The sequence below is a fragment of the Entelurus aequoreus genome, linkage group LG07 (genome assembly GCF_033978785.1).
Source record: "Entelurus aequoreus isolate RoL-2023_Sb linkage group LG07, RoL_Eaeq_v1.1, whole genome shotgun sequence".
Taxonomy (NCBI): Eukaryota; Metazoa; Chordata; class Actinopteri; order Syngnathiformes; family Syngnathidae; genus Entelurus; species Entelurus aequoreus.
The window spans coordinates 81495712-81520504 of record NC_084737.1 but is presented as its reverse complement, the minus strand read 5'-3'; the positions used below and the strand labels follow the sequence as shown (position 1 = coordinate 81520504).

At 47.2% G+C, this 24793-nt stretch overlaps 1 protein-coding gene across 2 annotated transcripts in view; it reads left to right on the top strand.

Moving 5' to 3' along the window:
• Window positions 1-3520: 3520 nt before the first annotated feature.
• Window positions 3521-24793, top strand: part of LOC133653216 (PDZ domain-containing protein 4-like) — a 21704-nt gene continuing 431 nt past the window's right edge. The window contains exons 1-14 of one of the 2 annotated variants that reach the window (XM_062052285.1): window positions 3521-3593; window positions 3674-3851; window positions 3913-4303; window positions 15090-15152; window positions 15762-15863; window positions 16661-17043; window positions 18493-18658; window positions 18739-19054; window positions 20954-21305; window positions 21386-21456; window positions 21532-21872; window positions 21997-22137; window positions 23575-23687; window positions 23869-24793. The exon at window positions 23869-24793 is cut by the window's right edge and continues 431 nt beyond it. In XM_062052285.1, the coding sequence (XP_061908269.1) occupies window positions 3566-3593; window positions 3674-3851; window positions 3913-4303; window positions 15090-15152; window positions 15762-15863; window positions 16661-17043; window positions 18493-18658; window positions 18739-19054; window positions 20954-21305; window positions 21386-21456; window positions 21532-21872; window positions 21997-22137; window positions 23575-23687; window positions 23869-24088 (2865 nt within the window). In that variant the 5' untranslated portion in view covers window positions 3521-3565 and the 3' untranslated portion in view covers window positions 24089-24793. Of the gene's footprint in view, window positions 3594-3673; window positions 3852-3912; window positions 4304-15089; window positions 15153-15761; window positions 15864-16660; window positions 17044-18492; window positions 18659-18738; window positions 19055-20953; window positions 21306-21385; window positions 21457-21531; window positions 21873-21996; window positions 22138-23574; window positions 23688-23868 lie in introns of those variants that run through there. The other variant, XM_062052286.1, reaches the window with a different exon arrangement.

Below are 24793 nucleotides of genomic sequence, written 5' to 3'. Positions count from 1 at the left end.
CAAACACAGCTGCTAAGCTAACAAACACAGCTGCGAAGCTAAGAAACACAGCTGACATCACAACACGCACTCTGATCTCATGAAACGTCACAGGCCAGATGTTCCTTTTTTTGTATTTTTACGTAAGAATATTTCTGTGCAATACCTTTTTTGGTAAAGCAGTTATAATTCATGACTTTTTGAAAGTCATTTGAAGAGAAAAGCAGACTGCAGATGTAACGTGATGATGATGATGATGATGATGATGATGATGATGTTCATGGAGTCTTCCACGACTCCATCAGTACACCTTCTTCACTCCCAGCATGCCGAGCAGGTGGAGATCACCATGAAGGTGGAAAGGTCTTTGTCCCCACTTTTGCAGCTTGTAAAGGTGGCCTGGTTGTCATGGCAACACTGTGTGGATGCTGTGGTTGCCATGGCTCCCATCACATCCTAGCTTGCATCCAGCAAGACTCCTTTGGCTTTTAGGCCACAATGGTGGTGTTGACGTGACGCTGCTAGTTGACGGGGTCAAAGGTGAAGCTACAATTTTAGGCCACAATGGTGGTGTTGACGTGACGCTGCTAGTTGACGGGGTCAAAGGTGAAGCTACAATTTTAGGCCACAAGGGTGGTGTTGACGTGACGCTGCTAGTTGACGGGGTCAAAGGTGAAGCTACAATTTTAGGCCACAAGGGTGGTGTTGACGTGACGCTGCTAGTTGACGGTGTCAAAGGTGAAGCTACAATTTTAGGCCACAATGGTGGTGTTGACGTGACGCTGCTAGTTGACGGGGTCAAAGGTGAAGCTACAATTTTAGGCCACAATGGTGGTGTTGACGTGACGCTGCTAGTTGACGGGGTCAAAGGTGAAGCTACAATTTTAGGCCACAAGGCTGGTGTTGACGTGACGCTGCTAGTTGACGGGGTCAAAGGTGAAGCTACAATTTTAGGCCACAAGGGTGGTGTTGACGTGACGCTGCTAGTTGACGGGGTCAAAGGTGAAGCTACAATTTTAGGCCACAAGGGTGGTGTTGACGTGACGCTGCTAGTTGACGGGGTCAAAGGTGAAGCTACAATTTTAGGCCACAAGGATGGTGTTGACGTGACGCTGCTAGTTGACGGGGTCAAAGGTGAAGCTACAATTTTAGGCCACAAGGATGGTGTTGACGTGACGCTGCTAGTTGACGGGGTCAAAGGTGAAGCTACAATTCCACCTCCGTCTTTGCTGGTATAAACCACCGTCTCATTGGTGGCCATCTTGGCGTCGGCCTGGCTGAGGTGAGGGGGGAGGGGCATGTTCTGAGATGAGGGGGGAGGGGCATGTTCTGAGATGAGTGGGAGGGGCATGTTCTGAGATGAGGGGGGAGGGGCATGTTCTGATGAACCTTTGTTCTGTTTCCTTCCTGACATCCATCTTGGCCACGCCCCCTCCCACGCCACAGCAGAAGGGGTGGAGCCAGACCCTCAGACGAGGACATGTGAAGGTATCTAAATGTTCTCTTCCACTTTATTTAGCAGGCCTTTTTTTTTTGTGCTTTAAAATGGCTGAATTTGCTACAAATGTGACGTTTTCACATTTTTTTTGGAATAACTTACAATCAACTCATGATTTGATGTTGATAATGTTTTAAAATGTGATGTTGATAATGTTATAAAATGTGATGTTGATAATGTTATAAAAAGTCAGGCTGGCGGGTGCAATGCAGCCCACCAAACAGATCAAGTTAATATCACCACCATCTTGAGGACAATATAATCAAAGCAGAGCAATGACCGTGAATTTTTATGGTGAAGCGGAACATGTATTTATATGACCCAATCCAAACAACCTTCCCTAGTCATGGTGCAAAAAAAACCCAACCAAAAACACGGAAAGTCCACGCATGTAACGCATCGTTCTCTCTGAACTTTGTGGATATTGGAAAAAGAAATTCAATCGCCATAAATAATTCAAAATGACACCCATTGAAATTCATTACAATGCATGATGGGAAAAATGCAAAACACTCTCCACACGTATCCAGGTGTGGCTGCTTGATATTTATGATTGATACTTACACTTAAATACTTATACATACTCACATGTTTGTCAACATAAGCAGCTGAAGTCACATGTTTGTCAACATAAGCAGCTGAAGTCACATGTTTGTCAACATAAGCAGCTGAAGTCACATGTTTGTCAACATAAGCAGCTGAAGTCACATGTTTGTCAACATAAGCAGCTGAAGTCACATGTTTGTCAACATAAGCAGCTGAAGTCACAAGTTTGTCAACATAAGCAGCTGAAGTCACATGTTTGTCAACATAAGCAGCTTAAGTCACATGTTTGTCAACATAAGCAGCTGAAGTCACATGTTTGTCAACATAAGCAGCTGAAGTCACATGTTTGTCAACATAAGCAGCTGAAGTCACATGTTTGTCAACATAAGCAGCTGAAGTCACAAGTTTGTCAACATAAGCAGCTGAAGTCACATGTTTGTCAACATAAGCAGCTGAAGTCACATGTTTGTCAACATAAGCAGCTGAAGTCACATGTTTATCAACATAAGACATGTTTATCAACATAAGCAGCTGAAGTCACATGTTTATCAACATAAGACATGTTTATCAACATAAGCAGCTGAAGTCACATGTTTGTCAACATAAGCAGCTGAAGTCACATGTTTGTCAACATAAGCAGCTTGAAGTCACATGTTTGTCAACATAAGCAGCTGAAGTCACATGTTTGTCAACATAAGCAGCTGAAGTCACATGTTTGTCAACATAAGCAGCTGAAGTAACAAGTTTGTCAACATAAGCAGCTGAAGTCACATGTTTGTCAACATAAGCAGCTGAAGTCACATGTTTGTCAACATAAGCAGCTGAAGTCACATGTTTATCAACATAAGACATGTTTATCAACATAAGCAGCTGAAGTCACATGTTTATCAACATAAGACATGTTTATCAACATAAGCAGCTGAAGTCACATGTTTGTCAACATAAGCAGCTGAAGTCACATGTTTGTCAACATAAGCAGCTTGAAGTCACATGTTTGTCAACATAAGCAGCTGAAGTCACATGTTTGTCAACATAAGCAGCTGAAGTCACATGTTTGTCAACATAAGCAGCTGAAGTCACAAGTTTGTCAACATAAGCAGCTGAAGTCACATGTTTGTCAACATAAGCAGCTGAAGTCACATGTTTGTCAACATAAGCAGCTGAAGTCACATGTTTGTCAACATAAGCAGCTGAAGTCACATGTTTGTCAACATAAGCAGCTGAAGTCACATGTTTATCAACATAAGACATGTTTATCAACATAAGCAGCTGAAGTCACAAGTTTGTCAACATAAGCAGCTGAAGTCACAAGTTTGTCAACATAAGCAGCTGAAGTCACATGTTTGTCAACATAAGCAGCTGAAGTCACATGTTTGTCAACATAAGCAGCTGAAGTCACATGTTTGTCAACATAAGCAGCTGAAGTCACATGTTTGTCAACATAAGCAGCTGAAGTCACATGTTTGTCAACATAAGCAGCTTGAAGGCAGACTCCCACTGGACAGAGCAACAAACTCCCAGCATCCTTTGCAACAACCCGGAATGGTCCGCAAGGGTCAGAGAAGGAAAGGTGAGCAGGTGTCACACCTGAGCCTAACTTGACCCCACTGAAAGGTCAAGAAGGTGTCTGACCTCAGACGACCCCCCCAGGTGGTGTGGTGTGTGGAGGAGGGCAGACAAGCAGCTCCTCCATCGCCATGGCAACCATCCCCGACTGCGTGGACAACGCCACACAGACCGACATCTCCTTCCAGCACGGTGGGAGGGGCCAAGGTCGCCAGGGTGACGGGGGCTCCTCCCCTCCCCCGCCCACAGAGCATCACCAGCTGTAGGTATCTGCTGGGGGAGGAGCCAGAGAACATCTGTCCTCACCATCCATCTCCCCTCAGCTGCACCTTGGACCACCAGCTGGACCACCAGGTCCACCACCAGATGGACCACCAGGTGGAGTACCAGCTGGACCACCAGGTGGAGTACCAGGTGGACCACCAGGTGGAGTACCAGGTGGACCACCAGCTGGAGTACCAGCTGGACCACCAGGTCCACCACCAGATGGACCACCAGGTGGAGTACCAGCTGGAGTACCAGCTGGACCACCAGGTGGACCACCAGCTGGACCACCAGGTGGAGTACCAGCCGGACATCCAGGTACTTCCCCCACTGATGGCGCTCTCGCTCCAGGAGGTGGCGCTCTACAAGTCCAGCCAGGAGGAGAAGCTGGGCCTGACGGTGTGCTACAGGACTGAAGACCAGGACCACCTGGGCATCTATGTGGGCGAGGTAACCTTCTCTCTCTCTCTCTCTCTCTCTCTCTCTCTCTCTCTCTCTCTCTCTCTCTCTCTCTCTCTCTCTCTCTCTCTCTCTCTCTACGCCGCTCTGCATGTGTGTTGACTCCATCTGGTCATGTGACACTCTGTGTGTGTGTTGACTCCATCTGGTCATGTGACACTCTGTGTGTGTGTTGACTCCATCTGGTCATGTGACACTCTGTGTGTGTGTTGACTCCATCTGGTCATGTGACACTCTGTGTGTGTGTTGACTCCATCTGGTCATGTGACACTCTGTGTGTGTGTTGACTCCATCTGGTCATGTGACACTCTGTGTGTGTGTTGACTCCATCTGGTCATGTGACACTCTGTGTGTGTGTTGACTCCATCTGGTCATGTGACACTCTGTGTGTGTGTTGACTCCATCTGGTCATGTGACACTCTGTGTGTGTGTTGACTCCCTCTGGTCATGTGACACTGTGTGTGTGTTGACTCCATCTGGTCATGTGACACTCTGTGTGTGTGTTGACTCCATCTGGTCATGTGACACTCTGTGTGTGTGTGTTGACTCCATCTGGTCATGTGACACTCTGTGTGTGTGTTGACTCCATCTGGTCATGTGACACTCTGTGTGTGTGTTGACTCCATCTGGTCATGTGACACTCTGTGTGTGTGTTGACTCCATCTGGTCATGAAACACTCTGTGTGTGTGTTGACTCCCTCTGGTCATGTGACACTGTGTGTGTGTTGACTCCATCTGGTCATGTGACACTGTTTGTGTGTGTTGACTCCATCTGGTCATGTGACACTCTGTGTGTGTGTTGACTCCATCTGGTCATGTGACATTCTGTGTGTGTGTTGACTCCCTCTGGTCATGTGACACTTTGTGTGTGTTGACTCCATCTGGTCATGTGACACTCTGCATGTGTGTTGACTCCATCTGGTCATGTGACACTCTGTGTGTGTGTTGACTCCCTCTGGTCATGTGACACTCTGTGTGTGTGTTGACTCCATCTGGTCATGTGACACTGTTTGTGTGTGTTGACTCCATCTGGTCATGTGACACTCTGTGTGTGTGTTGACTCCATCTGGTCATGTGACACTCTGTGTGTGTGTTGACTCCCTCTGGTCATGTGACACTGTGTGTGTGTTGACTCCATCTGGTCATGTGACACTCGGCGTGTGTGTTGACTCCATCTGGTCATGTGACACTCTGTGTGTGTGTTGACTCCATCTGGTCATGTGACACTCTGCGTGTGTGTTGACTCCATCTGGTCATGTGACACTCTGTGTGTGTGTTGACTCCCTCTGGTCTTGTGACACTGTGTGTGTGTTGACTCCATCAGGTCATGTGACACTGTTTGTGTGTGTTGACTCCATCTGGTCATGTGACACTCTTTGTGTGTGTTGATTCCATCTGGTCATGCGACACTCTGTGTGTGTGTTGACTCCCTCTGGTCATGTGACACTGTGTGTGTGTTGACTCCATCTGGTCATGTGACACTCTGCGTGTGTGTTGACTCCATCTGGTCATGTGACACTCTGTGTGTGTGTTGACTCCCTTTGGTCATGTGACACTGTGTGTGTGTTGACTCCATCTGGTCATGTGACACTCTGTGTGTGTGTTGACTCCATCTGGTCATGTGACACTCTTTGTGTTTGTTGACTCCATCTGGTCATGTGACACTCTGTGTGTGTGTTGACTCCCTCTGGTCATGTGACACTGTGTGTGTGTTGACTCCATCTGGTCATGTGACACTGTTTGTGTGTGTTGACTCCATCTGGTCATGTGACACTCTGTGTGTGTGTTGACTCCATCTGGTCATGTGACACTCTGTGTGTGTGTTGACTCCCTCTGGTCATGTGACACTGTGTGTGTGTTGACTCCATCTGGTCATGTGACACTCTGCATGTGTGTTGACTCCCTCTGGTCATGTGACACTTTGTGTGTGTTGACTCCATCTGGTCATGTGACACTCTGCATGTGTGTTGACTCCATCTGGTCATGTGACACTCTGTGTGTGTGTTGACTCCCTCTGGTCATGTGACACTGCGTGTGTGTTGACTCCCTCTGGTCATGTGACACTTTGTGTGTGTTGACTCCATCTGGTCATGTGACACTCTGCATGTGTGTTGACTCCATCTGGTCATGTGACACTCTGTGTGTGTGTTGACTCCCTCTGGTCATGTGACACTGCGTGTGTGTTGACTCCATCTGGTCATGTGACACTGTTTGTGTGTGTTGACTCCATCTGGTCATGTGACACTCTTTGTGTGTGTTGACTCCATCTGGTCATGTGACACTCTGTGTGTGTGTTGACTCCCTCTGGTCATGTGACACTGTGTGTGTGTTGACTCCATCTGGTCATTTGACACTCTGCGTGTGTGTTGACTCCATCTGGTCATGTGACACTCTGTGTGTGTTGACTCCCTCTGGTCATGTGACACTGTGTGTGTGTTGACTCCATCTGGTCATGTGACACTGTTTGTGTGTGTTGACTACATCTGGTCATGTGACACTCTGTGTGTGTGTTGACTCCATCTGGTCATGTGACACTCTGTGTGTGTGTTGACTCCCTCTGGTCATGTGACACTGTGTGTGTGTTGACTCCATCTGGTCATGTGACACTCTGCGTGTGTGTTGACTCCATCTGATCATGTGACACTCTGTGTGTGTGTTGACTCCATCTGGTCATGTGACACTCTGTGTTTGTGTTGACTCCCTCTGGTCATGTGACACTGTGTGTGTGTTGACTCCATCTGGTCATGTGACACTCTGCGTGTGTGTTGACTCCATCTGGTCATGTGACACTCTGTGTGTGTGTTGACTCCCTTTGGTCATGTGACACTGTGTGTGTGTTGACTCCATCTGGTCATGTGACACTCTGTGTGTGTGTTGACTCCATCTGGTCATGTGACACTCTTTGTGTGTGTTGACTCCATCTGGTCATGTGACACTTTGTGTGTGTGTTGACTCCCTCTGGTCATGTGACACTGTGTGTGTGTTGACTCCATCTGGTCATGTGACACTCTGCGTGTGTGTTGACTCCATCTGGTCATGTGACACTCTGTGTGTGTTGACTCCCTCTGGTCATGTGACACTGTGTGTGTGTTGACTCCATCTGGTCATGTGACACTGTTTGTGTGTGTTGACTACATCTGGTCATGTGACACTCTGTGTGTGTGTTGACTCCATCTGGTCATGTGACACTCTGTGTGTGTGTTGACTCCCTCTGGTCATGTGACACTGTGTGTGTGTTGACTCCATCTGGTCATGTGACACTATGCGTGTGTGTTGACTCCATCTGATCATGTGACACTCTGTGTGTGTGTTGACTCCATCTGGTCATGTGACACTCTGCGTGTGTGTTGACTCCATCTGGTCATGTGACACTCTGTGTGTGTGTTGACTCCCTCTGGTCATGTGACACTGTGTGTGTGTTGACTCCATCTGGTCATGTGACACTCTGTGTGTGTGTTGACTCCATCTGGTCATGTGACACTCTATGTGTGTGTTGACTCCATCTGGTCATGTGACACTCTGTGTGTGTGTTGACTCCCTCTGGTCATGTGACACTCTGTGTGTGTGTTGACTCCATCTGGTCATGTGACACTCTGTGTGTGTGTTGACTCCATCTGGTCATGTGACACTCTGTGTGTGTGTTGACTCCATCTGGTCATGTGACACTCTGTGTGTGTGTTGACTCCATCTGGTCATGTGACACTCTGTGTGTGTGTTGAATCCATCTGGTCATGTGACACTGTGTGTGTGTTGACTCCCTCTGGTCATGTGACACTCTGTGTGTGTGTTGACTCCATCTGGTCATGTGACACTCTGTGTGTGTGTTGACTCCATCTGGTCATGTGACACTCTGTGTGTGTGTTGACTCCATCTGGTCATGTGACACTGTGTGTGTGTGTGTTGACTCCATCTGGTCATGTGACACTCTGTGTGTGTGTGTTGACTCCATCTGTTCATGTGACACTCTGTGTGTGTGTTGACTCCATCTGGTCATGTGACACTCTGTGTGTGTGTTGACTCCATCTGGTCATGTGACACTCTGTGTGTTTGTTGACTCCATCTGGTCATGTGACACTCTGTGTGTGTGTTGACTCCATCTGGTCATGTGACACTGTGTGTGTGTGTTGACTCCATCTGGTCATGTGACACTCTGTGTGTGTGTTGACTCCATCTGGTCATGTGACACTCTGTGTGTGTGTTGACTCCATCTGGTCATGTGACACTCTGTGTGTGTGTTGACTCCATCTGGTCATGTGACACTCTGTGTGTGTGTTGACTCCCTCTGGTCATGTGACACTCTGTGTGTGTGTTGACTCCATCTGGTCATGTGACACTGTGTGTGTGTGTTGACTCCATCTGGTAATGTGACACTCTGTGTGTGTGTTGACTCCCTCTGGTCATGTGACACTCTGTGTGTGTGTTGACTTCATCTGGTCATGTCACACTCTGTGTGTGTGTTGACTCCATCTGGTCATGTGACACTCTGTGTGTGTGTTGACTCGATCTGGTCATGTGACACTCTGTGTGTGTGTTGACTCCATCTGGTCATGTGACACTCTGTGTGTGTGTTGACTCCATCTGGTCATGTGACACTCTGTGTGTGTGTTGACTCCATCTGGTCATGTGACACTGTGTGTGTGTTGACTCCATCTGGTAATGTGACACTCTGTGTGTGTGTTGACTCCATCTGATCATGTGACACTCTGTGTGTGTGTTGACTCCATCTGGTCATGTGACACTCTGTGTGTGTGTTGACTCCATCTGGTCATGTGACACTCTGTGTGTGTGTTGACTCCATCTGGTCATGTGACACTGTGTGTGTGTTGACTCCATCTGGTCATGTGACACTCTGTGTGTGTTGACTCCATCTGGTCATGTGACACTCTGTGTGTGTGTTGACTCCATCTGGTCATGTGACACTCTGTGTGTGTGTTGACTCCATCTGGTCATGTGACACTCTGTGTGTGTGTTGACTCCATCTGGTCATGTGTCACTCTGTGTGTGTGTTGACTCCATCTGGTCATGTGACACTGTGTGTGTGTGTGTTGACTCCATCTGGTCATGTGACACTCTGTGTGTGTGTTGACTCCATCTGGTCATGTGACACTGTGTGTGTGTTGACTCCATCTGGTCATGTGACACTCTGTGTGTGTGTTGACTCCATCTGATCATGTGACACTCTGTGTGTGTGTTGACTCCATCTGGTCATGTGACACTCTGTGTGTGTGTTGACTCCATCTGGTCATGTGACACTCTGTGTGTGTGTTGACTCCATCTGGTCATGTGACACTGTGTGTGTGTTGACTCCATCTGGTCATGTGGCACTCTGTGTGTGTTGACTCCATCTGGTCATGTGACACTCTGTGTGTGTGTTGACTCCATCTGGTCATGTGACACTCTGTGTGTGTGTTGACTCCATCTGGTCATGTGACACTCTGTGTGTGTGTTGACTCCCTCTGGTCATGTGACACTCTGTGTGTGTGTTGACTCCATCTGGTCATGTGACACTCTGTGTGTGTGTGTTGACTCCATCTGGTCATGTGACACTCTGTGTGTGTGTTGACTCCATCTGGTCATGTGACACTCTGTGTGTGTGTTGACTCCATCTGGTCATGTGACACTCTGTGTGTGTGTTGACTCCATCTGGTCATGTGACTCTCTGTGTGTGTGTTGACTCCATCTGGTCATGTGACACTGTGTGTGTGTTGACTCCATCTGGTATTGTGACACTGTGTGTGTGTGTTGACTCCATCTGGTCATGTGACACTCTGTGTGTGTGTTGACTCCATCTGGTCATGTGACACTCTGTGTGTGTGTTGACTCCATCTGGTCATGTGACACTCTGTGTGTGTGTTGACTCCCTCTGGTCATGTGACACTCTGTGTGTGTGTTGACTCCATCTGGTCATGTGACACTCTGTGTGTGTGTTGATTCCATCTGGTCATGTGACACTGTGTGTGTGTGTTGACTCCATCTGGTCATGTGACACTCTGTGTGTGTGTTGACTCCCTCTGGTCATGTGACACTCTGTGTGTGTGTTGACTCCATCTGGTCATGTGACACTCTGTGTGTGTGTTGACTCCATCTGGTCATGTGACACTCTGTGTGTGTGTTGACTCCATCTGGTCATGTGACACTCTGTGTGTGTGTTGACTCCATCTGGTCATGTGACACTCTGTGTGTGTGTTGACTCCATCTGGTCATGTGACACTCTGTGTGTGTGTTGAATCCATCTGGTCATGTGACACTGTGTGTGTGTTGACTCCCTCTGGTCATGTGACACTCTGTGTGTGTGTTGACTCCATCTGGTCATGTGACACTCTGTGTGTGTGTTGACTCCATCTGGTCATGTGACACTCTGTGTGTGTGTTGACTCCATCTGGTCATGTGACACTCTGTGTGTGTGTTGACTCCATCTGGTCATGTGACACTCTGTGTGTGTGTTGACTCCATCTGGTCATGTGACACTCTGTGTGTTTGTTGACTCCATCTGGTCATGTGACACTCTGTGTGTGTGTTGACTCCATCTGGTCATGTGACACTGTGTGTGTGTGTTGACTCCATCTGGTCATGTGACACTCTGTGTGTGTGTTGACTCCATCTGGTCATGTGACACTCTGTGTGTGTGTTGACTCCATCTGGTCATGTGACACTCTGTGTGTGTGTTGACTCCATCTGGTCATGTGACACTCTGTGTGTGTGTTGACTCCCTCTGGTCATGTGACACTCTGTGTGTGTGTTGACTCCATCTGGTCATGTGACACTGTGTGTGTGTGTTGACTCCATCTGGTAATGTGACACTCTGTGTGTGTGTTGACTCCCTCTGGTCATGTGACACTCTGTGTGTGTGTTGACTTCATCTGGTCATGTCACACTCTGTGTGTGTGTTGACTCCATCTGGTCATGTGACACTCTGTGTGTGTGTTGACTCCATCTGGTCATGTGACACTCTGTGTGTGTGTTGACTCCATCTGGTCATGTGACACTCTGTGTGTGTGTTGACTCCATCTGGTCATGTGACACTCTGTGTGTGTGTTGACTCCATCTGGTCATGTGACACTGTGTGTGTGTTGACTCCATCTGGTCATGTGACACTCTGTGTGTGTGTTGACTCCATCTGATCATGTGACACTCTGTGTGTGTGTTGACTCCATCTGGTCATGTGACACTCTGTGTGTGTGTTGACTCCATCTGGTCATGTGACACTCTGTGTGTGTGTTGACTCCATCTGGTCATGTGACACTGTGTGTGTGTTGACTCCATCTGGTCATGTGACACTCTGTGTGTGTTGACTCCATCTGGTCATGTGACACTCTGTGTGTGTGTTGACTCCATCTGGTCATGTGACACTCTGTGTGTGTGTTGACTCCATCTGGTCATGTGACACTCTGTGTGTGTGTTGACTCCATCTGGTCATGTGACACTCTGTGTGTGTGTTGACTCCATCTGGTCATGTGACACTCTGTGTGTGTGTTGACTCCATCTGGTCATGTGACACTCTGTGTGTGTGTTGACTCCATCTGGTCATGTGACACTGTGTGTGTGTTGACTCCATCTGGTCATGTGACACTCTGTGTGTGTGTTGACTCCATCTGGTCATGTGACACTCTGTGTGTGTGTTGACTCCATCTGGTCATGTGACACTGTGTGTGTGTTGACTCCATCTGGTCATGTGACACTCTGTGTGTGTTGACTCCATCTGGTCATGTGACACTCTGTGTGTGTGTTGACTCCATCTGGTCATGTGACACTCTGTGTGTGTGTTGACTCCATCTGGTCATGTGACACTCTGTGTGTGTGTTGACTCCCTCTGGTCATGTGACACTCTGTGTGTGTGTTGACTCCATCTGGTCATGTGACACTCTGTGTGTGTGTGTTGACTCCATCTGGTCATGTGACACTCTGTGTGTGTGTTGACTCCATCTGGTCATGTGACACTCTGTGTGTGTGTTGACTCCATCTGGTCATGTGACACTCTGTGTGTGTGTTGACTCCATCTGGTCATGTGACTCTCTGTGTGTGTGTTGACTCCATCTGGTCATGTGACACTCTGTGTGTGTGTTGACTCCCTCTGGTCATGTGACACTCTGTGTGTGTGTTGACTCCATCTGGTCATGTGACACTCTGTGTGTGTGTTGACTCCATCTGGTCATGTGACACTCTGTGTGTGTATTGACTCCATCTGGTCATGTGACACTCTGTGTGTGTGTTGACTCCATCTGGTCATGTGACACTCTGTGTGTGTGTTGACTCCATCTGGTCATGTGACACTCTGTGTGTGTGTTGACTCCATCTGGTCATGTGACACTGTGTGTGTTGACTCCATCTGGTCATGTGACACTCTGTGTGTGTGTTGACTCCATCTGGTCATGTGACACTCTGTGTGTGTGTTGACTCCATCTGGTATTGTGACACTGTGTGTGTGTGTTGACTCCATCTGGTCATGTGACACTCTGTGTGTGTGTTGACTCCATCTGGTCATGTGACACTCTGTGTGTGTGTTGACTCCATCTGGTCATGTGACACTCTGTGTGTGTGTTGACTCCCTCTGGTCATGTGACACTCTGTGTGTGTGTTGACTCCATCTGGTCATGTGACACTCTGTGTGTGTGTTGACTCCATCTGGTCATGTGACACTGTGTGTGTGTGTTGACTCCATCTGGTCATGTGACACTCTGTGTGTGTGTTGACTCCCTCTGGTCATGTGACACTCTGTGTGTGTGTTGACTCCATCTGGTCATGTGACACTCTGTGTGTGTGTTGACTCCATCTGGTCATGTGACACTCTGTGTGTGTGTTGACTCCATCTGGTCATGTGACACTCTGTGTGTGTGTTGACTCCATCTGGTCATGTGACACTCTGTGTGTGTGTTGACTCCATCTGGTCATGTGACACTGTGTGTGTGTTGACTCCATCTGGTCATGTGACACTCTGTGTGTGTGTTGACTCCATCTGATCATGTGACACTCTGTGTGTGTGTTGACTCCATCTGGTCATGTGACACTCTGTGTGTGTGTTGACTCCATCTGGTCATGTGACACTCTGTGTGTGTGTTGACTCCATCTGGTCATGTGACACTGTGTGTGTGTTGACTCCATCTGGTCATGTGACACTCTGTGTGTGTTGACTCCATCTGGTCATGTGACACTCTGTGTGTGTGTTGACTCCATCTGGTCATGTGACACTCTGTGTGTGTGTTGACTCCATCTGGTCATGTGACACTCTGTGTGTGTGTTGACTCCATCTGGTCATGTGACACTCTGTGTGTGTGTTGACTCCATCTGGTCATGTGACACTCTGTGTGTGTGTTGACTCCATCTGGTCATGTGACACTCTGTGTGTGTGTTGACTCCATCTGGTCATGTGACACTGTGTGTGTGTTGACTCCATCTGGTCATGTGACACTCTGTGTGTGTGTTGACTCCATCTGGTCATGTGACACTCTGTGTGTGTGTTGACTCCATCTGGTCATGTGACACTGTGTGTGTGTTGACTCCATCTGGTCATGTGACACTCTGTGTGTGTGTTGACTCCATCTGGTCATGTGACACTCTGTGTGTGTGTTGACTCCATCTGGTCATGTGACACTATGTGTGTGTGTTGACTCCATCTGGTCATGTGACACTCTGTGTGTGTGTTGACTCCCTCTGGTCATGTGACACTCTGTGTGTGTGTGTTGACTCCATCTGGTCATGTGACACTCTGTGTGTGTGTGTTGACTCCATCTGGTCATGTGACACTCTGTGTGTGTGTTGACTCCATCTGGTCATGTGACACTCTGTGTGTGTGTTGACTCCATCTGGTCATGTGACACTCTGTGTGTGTGTTGACTCCATCTGGTCATGTGACTCTCTGTGTGTGTGTTGACTCCATCTGGTCATGTGACACTCTGTGTGTGTGTTGACTCCCTCTGGTCATGTGACACTCTGTGTGTGTGTTGACTCCATCTGGTCATGTGACACTCTGTGTGTGTGTTGACTCCATCTGGTCATGTGACACTCTGTGTGTGTATTGACTCCATCTGGTCATGTGACACTCTGTGTGTGTGTTGACTCCATCTGGTCATGTGACACTCTGTGTGTGTGTTGACTCCATCTGGTCATGTGACACTCTGTGTGTGTGTTGACTCCATCTGGTCATGTGACACTGTGTGTGTGTTGACTCCATCTGGTCATGTGACACTCTGTGTGTGTGTTGACTCCATCTGGTCATGTGACACTCTGTGTGTGTGTTGACTCCATCTGGTATTGTGACACTGTGTGTGTGTGTTGACTCCATCTGGTCATGTGACACTCTGTGTGTGTGTTGACTCCATCTGGTCATGTGACACTCTGTGTGTGTGTTGACTCCATCTGGTCATGTGACACTCTGTGTGTGTGTTGACTCCCTCTGGTCATGTGACACTCTGTGTGTGTGTTGACTCCATCTGGTCATGTGACACTCTGTGTGTGTGTTGACTCCATCTGGTCATGTGACACTGTGTGTGTGTGTTGACTCCATCTGGTCATGTGACACTCTGTGTGTGTGTTGACTCCCTCTGGTCATGTGACACTCTGTGTGTGTGTTGACTCCATCTGGTCATGTGACACTCTGTGTGTGTGTTGACTCCATCTGGTCATGTGACACTCTGTGTGTGTGTTGACTCCATCTGGTCATGTGACACTCTGTGTGTGTGTTGACTCCATCTGGTCATGTGACACTCTGTGTGTGTGTTGACTCCATCTGGTCAAGTGACACTCTGTGTGTGTGTTGACTCCATCTGGTCATGTGACGCAGGTCAAGCCAGACGGCATCGCCGCCAAGAATGGACGCATCAGAGAGGGAGACAGAATACTTCAGGTGACTCACCACTTCCTGCGGAATGTTGGCCGTTGTCATGGTTACCAGAGTGTCCTGTAGTAGGTGCAGTTCAACTTTTGTTGGAATGAACTCCACAAGATGGCGCTAGCTACATTGAAAGTATCGTCTCTTCTTCTTCTTTGTGTTGTCATCTTGCTGGAGGACTTTACACCTCAACAACACTGCTCTGGTCTTGGAATACATTCATACATACCCATTGGAATAAATAAATCAATACAAATTGGAATAAATAAATAGATACAAATTGTAATAAATAAATAAATACAAATTGGAATAAATAAATAAATGCAAATTGGAATAAATAAATAAATACAAATTGGAATAAATAAATAAATACAAATTGGAATAAATAAATAAATGCAAATTGGAACAAATAAATAAATACAAATTGGAATAAATAAATAAATACAAATTGGAATAAATAAATAAATACAAATTGGAGTAAATAAATAAATGCAAATTGGAATAAATAAATACAAATTGGAAAAAATAAATGCATACAAATTAAAATAAATAAATAAATACAAATTGGAATAAATAAATAAATAAATACTAAGGAAATTTCCATTAATTTTGTCCTCACTGCAGATCAACGGCCTGGACATCCAGAACCGAGAAGAAGCGGTGGCCATTTTGAGCCGAGATGATAGCATCAACTTCTCTTTGCTGCTCGCTCGACCCAACTTGAAGGTGACTAACTACTTTGTGGAGGAGACTAACTACTTTGTGGAGGAGACTAGCTACTTTGTGGAGGAGACTAACTACTCTGTGGAGGAGACTAACTACTCTGTGGAGGAGACTAACTACTTTGTGGAGGAGACTAACTACTCTGTGGAGGTGACTAACTACTCTGTGGAGGAGACTAACTACTTTGTGGAGGAGACTAACTACTCTGTGGAGGAGACTAACTACTTTGTGGAGGTGACTAACTACTCTGTGGAGGAGACTAACTACTCTGTGGAGGTGACTAACTACTCTGTGGAGGAGACTAACTACTTTGTGGAGGTGACTAGTTACTCTGTGGAGGTGACTAACTACTCTGTGGAGGTGACTAGTTACTCTCTATTCAGTCAACACACTTTATGGAGGTGACTAGTTACAATAACCAACAAGTGGTGGTCTGTATAGGACGCAGTGGTACTCAGGTGTAATACACTTTTACACCACTTGTGGCAGTAATGACAACATCACACTAGTACTCAGGTGTAATACACTTTTACACCACTTGTGGCAGTAATGACAACATCACACAAGTACTCAGGTGTAATACACTTTTACACCACTTGTGGCAGTAATGACAACATCACACAAGTACTCAGGTGTAATACACTTTTACACCACTTGTGGCAGTAATGACAACATCACACAAGTACTCAGGTGTAATACAAACTGTCAGAGTTATTTAGTGGTAATATCTGAGTGGAGTTGGGTGAGAAAAGTGAAGAACCCTGGTTCAGACGGTAAATAGGTGTGTCCTCTCTCCTCAGGACGAGGCAACAGAGACCACCAGGGCGACCCTGGAGGACCGAGCCTCCTTGGACATGCTAAATAATCAAGACCCCTCCTCTGGTTCTTGGAGCCTGTGTCATGGAGGACCACCAGAGTTGTCCAGCGGAGGACAACTGGATGATGATGAAGGTGACACGGAGGAAGGACAAAAGGCGGAGCGCCCAGTGCCCCTCCCCCCGCTGCTCAACCTGCTGTCCACAAGTCAAGACCTGGACAGCGGACTGGGTCGCACCGACGACAGCACGCGCTACGAGGAGTCCTCCGAGCACGACCTACTGGGGGATCAAACCAGCGCCTGCGACACCGGCACCACCAACACACCCGGCAGCACCCGCAAGTTCCGGCCAGGACCCAGTCCAAGGTCAGGCCCCAGGCCATAGGCCTTTTGGTCTTTAATGTTACTTGTCTAGCAATACTATTATTGTTATTCCCCTCCTGGCACTAAACCAGTTCTTGTTAAAATAGTGGGGGGTGTCAGGGGGGGCCTGAGAGGCAAAGGACTTTTTCATTCTAGAACAAAACACACGCCTCCAGCCAGGGGGCAACACTGCTCCAATCAAGCAACACATCCTTTAAAGTTGGATTACATTTAGACCAGCACTTCTTGTATCTGGGGGGCATGATAATATGTCAGGGGGGGGGGGGCATGATAAGGTGTCGGGGGGCATGATAAGGTGTCAGGGGGGCATGAGGTGGGGCGTGAATGTCTCTAAGGCGGGCATGAGAAAGAAAGAATTGAGAAGCGCTGTAAAGCAAAACAAGTCCCAACTGACTTGAAACTGCTGGGGTTTGTCCTCCTCGCTGAGGTCGGGAAGTCATTAACTTTTCCGCTTCTGATTCCATTTTCCATTATTCTGAGTCGCTTCTATGACGCTTCTCTTATCCATTCTTATTTGTAAACAAAGAGAAAAAAAAGATGGATGGTGTTTAGTTGGGAGCTAACATGGCCTCACTTAGCATAGAAAGCTACTTTTGCAAATACATTTTAAAATAAATACAAATAATCTTTGTCACATTTCTAGTAGTAGCGCTGACATTATTAGTACCTGTAGTATTTAGCTCAGATGACTGCGCAACATTGATTGCATGCTGGAATGTTCCAATGTTGCAGCATCTTGTCTTCCTCTTGATGAAAGTATTCAAAGAAGCGCTGTTGCAATCTTTGAATAGTAAAATGTTGGCGAAATCCGGTGCACTTTTTCCACCCGGTGTGGCCATGTTGCTGATATCCTCACCCGGAAGGTTGGATAAGAAACTGTTTGCATGACTGGCAAGCGATTCCAAAGACTTGATACACTGGGAACCGTTTTTCCATTCCCATCACTACTCTTCGGTCTTTGAGAACAGGTGACGTCACTGTTTCAAACTTGAATCAAGGGTCCTTGAACGCATCACACTTAACATAACTCAGGCTGTCACAAATAGATTAATTATATTTGCATTTTCACCTCATCCTTGATGTTGTTATGACGTCTGTGTTGAGTGAACAGTCAAGTGTTCCGTGGTGACTTTTCCACTTTCAGAAGAAACTAAACTAAACATTTTTGGGTGTAGGTAGTGTTTAAAACGCATTCCTCTTTTGATTTAAACAACTTTATTATTGACTTTTAACAGCAAAATGGACTTTTATGACATTGTATTTTATAACAGACGGACTTAAATGAAAGAAAAACATCTTTAATCTTTACAAAAGCCCAGGCCATGGTCATGTGGCCCCCAAGTGGTCGTGGTCCTAAACAACATCAAGTATTTATGCCACGGGCAAGACTTTCGCTTGAACTACCTCACATTTTTCGGTTTCCTGGCACAGACTAAGTCCAAGACCCAGTCCCGGGTTCTGCCCGAGCCCCAAGCTGGCCCCCAGTCCTGGCAATGGTCGAGGAGACACGACCACTCCTTTCCTACACCTGCCTGACCTGCAGCTCTGCTCTGACTTTCTCACTGGACCGGACTGGACGGAGCCAGCCCACAACAAGGTACATCTAGGACGGGACTTCCTGTAGGTGTCCCAATGGTTTTGATCAGATAGTCTAATCATCAACCTCTGACTCCTTAGCCCCAGCCGCACAGGAGTCCTGGAAACACGATGACCATGCCTGGCCTGACGGCGGACGAGTGCCAGCGGTACCAGGGGCTGCTTGAGATCAGGTACCAGTACGAGTACGAGTCCCAGGTCAAAGAGTCAGCTCTTGAGGAGGGAAAAGACGGAGAGGAGTGGGAGGGAGAAGTGAGCGTGAGCGAGCACCAGATGGCGCTGGTGGAGGAGGAGCTGCGTCACCTGGAGTTCAAGTGTCGCAACATCCTGCGCGCTCAGAAGATGCAGCAGCTCCGAGAGCGCTGCCTGAAAGCCTGGATGATGGAGGAGGCCGCAGGTAACCACGGCAACCACAGTAGTAACATTGTTTGTCCAAAAATCCAAGTTCCATGAAACTTTGAGGAAGAACCAAATATATTTCTGTCCGTATATCCCAAAGCTGCTTCGTAACATAAGCAAGTCGCAGTTTTTCAATCTCTCCCCCGCCCAAACCATGATATTTGTCTTAGGAACACCCAGGACTGGGTCAAGCAGACAAACCATGATATGTGTCTTAGGAACACTCAGGACTGGGTCAAGCAGACAAACCATGATATGTGTCTTAAGAACACCCAGGACTGGGTCAAGCAGACAAACCATGATATGTGTCTTAGGAACACTCAGGACTGGGTCAAGCAGACAAACCATGATATTTGTCTTAGGAACACCCAGGACTGGGTCAAGCAGACAAACCATGATATGTGTCTTAGGAACACTCATGACTGGGTCAAGCAGACAAACCATGATATGTGTCTTAGGAACACCCAGGACTGGGTCAAGCAGACAAACCATGATATGTGTCTTAAGAACACCCAGGACTGGGTAAAGCAGACGCACCATGATATGTGTCTTAGGAACACCCAGGACTGGGTCAAGCAGACAAACCTAGGAACACCCAGGACTGGGTCAAGCAGACAAACCATGATATGTGTCTTAGGAACACCCAGGACTGGGTCAAGCAGACAAACCATGATATGTGTCTTAGGAACACCCAGGACTGGGTCAAGCAGACAAACCATAATATGTGTCTTAAGAACACCCAGGACTGGGTCAAGCAGACAAACCATGATATGTGTCTTAGGAACACCCAGGACTGGGTCAAGCAGACAAACCATGTCTTAGGAACACCCAGGACTGAGTCAAGCAGACAAACCATGTCTTAGGAACACCCAGGACTGGGTCAAGCAGACAAACCATGATATGTGTCTTAGGAACACCCAGGATTGGGTCAAGCAGACAAGGACAATGTTGCTGCCATCTAGTGACCATATAGTCAAACTACATTTGCTGGACTTCAATAATAATGCTTTATTGACAAGGGCTTTTATATCCAAATAAAATGTACCTTCATCAAGGAATGGATCTAATTGTATGATGTAGTGTTACGTTCATAACATGAATAATATTCAATCAACTCCGACTTGATCATGACAAATACTGACAGCCAAGAAGGATATTCATTTGTACCAGTTTTAATTGGTGAGCTGAGGCTGCTTGATGTTTGGTGCACACCAGTTGACTTCAGGGATGTTTGATGCAGTTTTTTCACTGGCAATTGTGTTTTAGCGACACCTACTGGCCACAATAATTCATGAAGTTAAGCTTATGACGCCATAATTGGAGTGATGCGGACACATTTGTTACTTTAGTTTTGCTATTGCTCTCCTATATTTAGCGCTTATTTCTGTTGTGAGCGCTTCGTTCCACCCTTGTTTATCCTCTTGTTGCTAGGAGCGCTGATTGCACACACCTGCCTCTGTTAGGTGATTAGAACTCGCACCTGCGGCCAATCCCAATCAACACCTTTATATGCCAGTCTCGCTGTCCAGTCGGCGTGGGACTATTGTTTGCATTTGGCGAGCGTTTATCTTGTACATTCTTGTGCTACTGAGTACATTTCTTGTTAGCTTTTCATGTTTCCTATGCTTTGCTAAGACATTCACCTTTTGTGCCTGAGGCTTCTTTATATTTTGCCTACTGCTTCACAAACACACCTCACCATGCCAAGACTTGACATAATAGTACAAGCTGAAATAAACCAGAGGTGTAGTGAACCTCACCATACCACTAAATTCCTCCTGTAGGTACGTGCCTTCACATTGACCCTAACCCTAACCCTGCAAAAACATGAACATCCTCATATGTGTCGGACTTGGTATTAATGAATTCAAGCTCATTCACACAATTTGACGGGCAGGTATTTTTGACGGCGATGAGAGTCTAGAGTTGTCAGCCATCAACGAGCTCCCGAAACGTTCCAATGACAGCACCGGCGCCTACAACAGCAGTCGCAGTACTCCATCAGTCAGCTGTGGGCAGATACCGCCTCTCCAGGAAGAAGACCACAACACAGGCAGACTGCCAATGTCCCCGCCTACGCTCTCAGCCCTCAGTCACCTTCCACCCTTCAACTCGCCCATCGCTAGCCGTCGTCGAGACCGTGAGAGGCGTCACTCAAATGTCGGGTGCTCACTCTCGCCTGGCGCTGGACAGAGTTACGACCAGGGGAACAGCTCACGCTCCATGCCTTCCACGCCTTCCAAGTTCAGGTTCAAACAATTTCCACAGTCAAAGAAATGTCTTGATCCTTAAACATCAGTTTATCTAGAATTGGTTTGTTCCTACACAGATCTCTGTCCAAAGAGGCGGGCTCATCTTCTAGGAGGGATGTGGCTGACGAAGGGCGGGGCTCCAAAACTGGTAATAAGCCTCCTTTTCATGTATTAACGTCCCTATCTTGCATAACGGACTCATGAATGGACATTTGGCATGCAGCTGCCACTCCTATCAGGCATGGAGTAGGCAGCGGAAAGTCCAGCCCCTTCTTGTCCCACCAAAGTAGAGTCAAACCCTTAGAACGCTACCAGAGCTGCATCGCGCTGCCTTCTGATGGCCTGGTAGAGCCGCTGGATCGGCTCTTGAGAGAGAGGGGGCGAGGAGAGGGGGAGGAGAGAGGGGAGGGCACAGGCAGCAGCGGGCCCGCCAGTCCCCGCAGCGTGAACAGTGCCCCATGTGGTCTGGAGGAGCAGCACGCAGCCTCACGGTTGGGACTGGCGTTACCGCTTGGGTTGCTGCACTCGTCGCCAACGTCTACATCACAGCGCATGGAATGGAAGGTAAGATTTAAAAACAAAAAAATGTAGCTGATGATTCTTTTTTGTGTACTTACCCCTTTTGTCCTCCTTGAGAAACCCTGACCATCTCTACTGTTCAGACTGCTTTCTCTGTTTTCACATTCAGGTGAAGATCCGCAGTGACGGCACTCGTTACGTGGCAAAGCGGCCTGTGAGAGACCGCCTGCTCAAGGCCAGAGCCATGAAGATCAGAGAGGAACGTAGCGGCATGACGACTGATGACGACGCTGCCAGTGAGATGAAGCAGGTACCTCAACCTCTTCTGTGGTGGGTACACTATGGGCACCACTTTTAATCCATGGATTTACCTACCAGATGTGGGACGACAGTCCTGACCTATCTGTGGATCTGAATTGGAGTGAAGAGTGTTCATGCAGAGTGAGACATTTAATTATATGAAAGAAAGTCCCCATTCTGGTGTACGTCGCACATTGCAAAGATTCCTAGGAGACTGCAGCCGGTCATTGATGAAGAAACTATTTAGTAGGACGACAAGGTCCAAGATGTCCTGATTATCTATGACTATCGGCAATATGGGTCCCCACTTTCGCCCAGCTTTTCAGAATCTCCAGAAGGTTAAGACAGTCAAGCTCTTTTGGCAAACAAGGCGCCTTTCCAAATGTTTGTAGTATTGATACAATTACCTAGCATAATCACTGAGACGTAATATGCTTCACAGCCGGGTAATCTGCCAGAGAGACATGACTTGCTGAGCAAAAGGGTGGATATGGAGTTCTTACTCTCCTGATCTTGCATTGAGTGACGGGAGCTGAACCTGTATGGCCCCTCTGGTTTCCATGTTGGAGTTCTGCCTCCTCCAACCCAGTTTCTGCTGTTGTTGTTGATTCGGACCTTTGCACGGGACTCGCAAAGATTGCCTGCTTGTAGTTCTCCTCGTAGGCTGTAGCAATTCGTAAGACCTGCGGGGTGCAGGTCAACACCTGACACCGAGAGCAGCAAGGATCAGCAGTTGGTTGCAAACGATGTTGGGAAAGGGTTGCGGCCATCACACGTAATGGAATGGTAGTTACATGTGGGACCTTGTTATCTTTAGTCCATTTGCAAAGGCGCCAACCTCGCTTGCCGAAAGACGACCAGAAGCTGCTGGTTCCTGAGGGTTGACGTCTACTGGGTGTTCATCAGAGCCCTGTTAGTCGTATTGCGGACCTAATACCGCTGGGTGCCAGACCTGTCCACCATGGGTTGCCTCACGAGGAACTGAAGTTCCAGACAGCATGGCTCTGACAATACCATGTTGCCACCACCCCTACCACGTTGAGGAAGGGTTGGACTTAAGGGGGGAGTTGTTACTGTTGTGTCCTTGGGGAGGATGCATCACACACAGGGAAGCTTCAATGACCAAGTTACTGACTTATGACCCAGATCCGGTACCCGGGTGCCGAACAATGACAGGCCACAGCTTATCAAAAAAACGTAGACACAATTTCACATTGTGTGTGACAGTAAAGGTCTTCTTATGTGTTATTTGTGAGATCCAGTCATGGCTTGTGACTTCTACAGGTGTCGTCTTCACAGTTGCATAAAGCAAGAAGCATATGTGGTCTCTATGTAGGCAGCTTCGGTGAAGTCTTGAATGTACAATCCTTGTATCGTTATCATCGAGGGCACTGTATAGGTGGTGTATCCCAATACATGTCAATTGATTCAGTCTCCACACCAACAGGGGCGATACTGGAGCAAAGAAGAGAGGAAGCAACAGCTGCTGAGAGCCAGAGAGAACAGACGAAGGAGAGAGTTCATGATGCAGAGCCGCCTGGACTACTTGAAGGGGGATAGGTAGGACATTTCCTGTCATACTATGTTGTACTTTTAATTAAGCTACCAACCAACAAATGAAAACAATTCTTGATTGGCCATGATAACATGCAGAAAAATGAGAATCATGCCATGGCAAAAACTGACAGCTGTGAGAAGATGTGACAATGTTATGCAAAAACTCTTTACCTTTCCTCTGCAGGGATGCATCCTCATCACAAGGTGGCGCTGAAGAGCCTCCATCTGTTTATGTACACAAGGACAACAGCATCCTCCTCCTGAGCCAGAAGAGGAGCACCAAGAAGAGGAATCGGCGCATCCTGGACAACTGGATGACCATCCAGGATCTGCTGGCTCACGGCTCGCGATCTCCAGACGGAAAGAAAATATTTAACCCGCTCCTCTCCGTGACCACGGTGTGACCCAAACAGGTCATAACGAGAAGAAAGACACAGAGATGCTGTGACCAAATCATTGCTTTTAAAAGTGTGGGAATAAGGATTCTAATTGTGTGGAATTGATTGTTGATTATTAGAACTGGAAAATGCAACCAGCAGAGGTACGGATGATTCAGTCTGGACTAGTTTAATGTTGAAAGAAGAACAAGAAGAGCTAAGTCAATGCATATGTCCACTATGGCAAGTCTACTGTGATCAATATACTAATACGTCAATTCATTCATTCAAAATAACCCCTTGTTAATTGTCTTTATCTGCAACCATAGCAGAAACATATTTGACATTGGTATTCTCATGTCTCTGTTCCTTCACCATTCCATGGCCGACACACAGAACAGTGGTCAGAGAGAAAAACAACTCTTGTAGATCAGAGCACACGAGATCTTATTGGAAATCAACAATTTCAATTGTCTTTAACATTTCAGGCAGGACTTTCCTCCAGAACTGGAAGTTCAAATCCACCGTTGCCCAGCTCTCATTATGGCTGCTTTGTCGCAGAAGAGTTTAGGTCAAGCCTTAAAAAACAAAACCCCAATAACTCTCTACTATATCCTTGGCTGCACCTGGAGATTCTGTCCTTAAACATAACCAGCCTTGTCCAACATCTACAAACAACAATTTGCTGGAAATGTCAGCACAAAAGCCCATACAGTCGCAGAGAACACCACA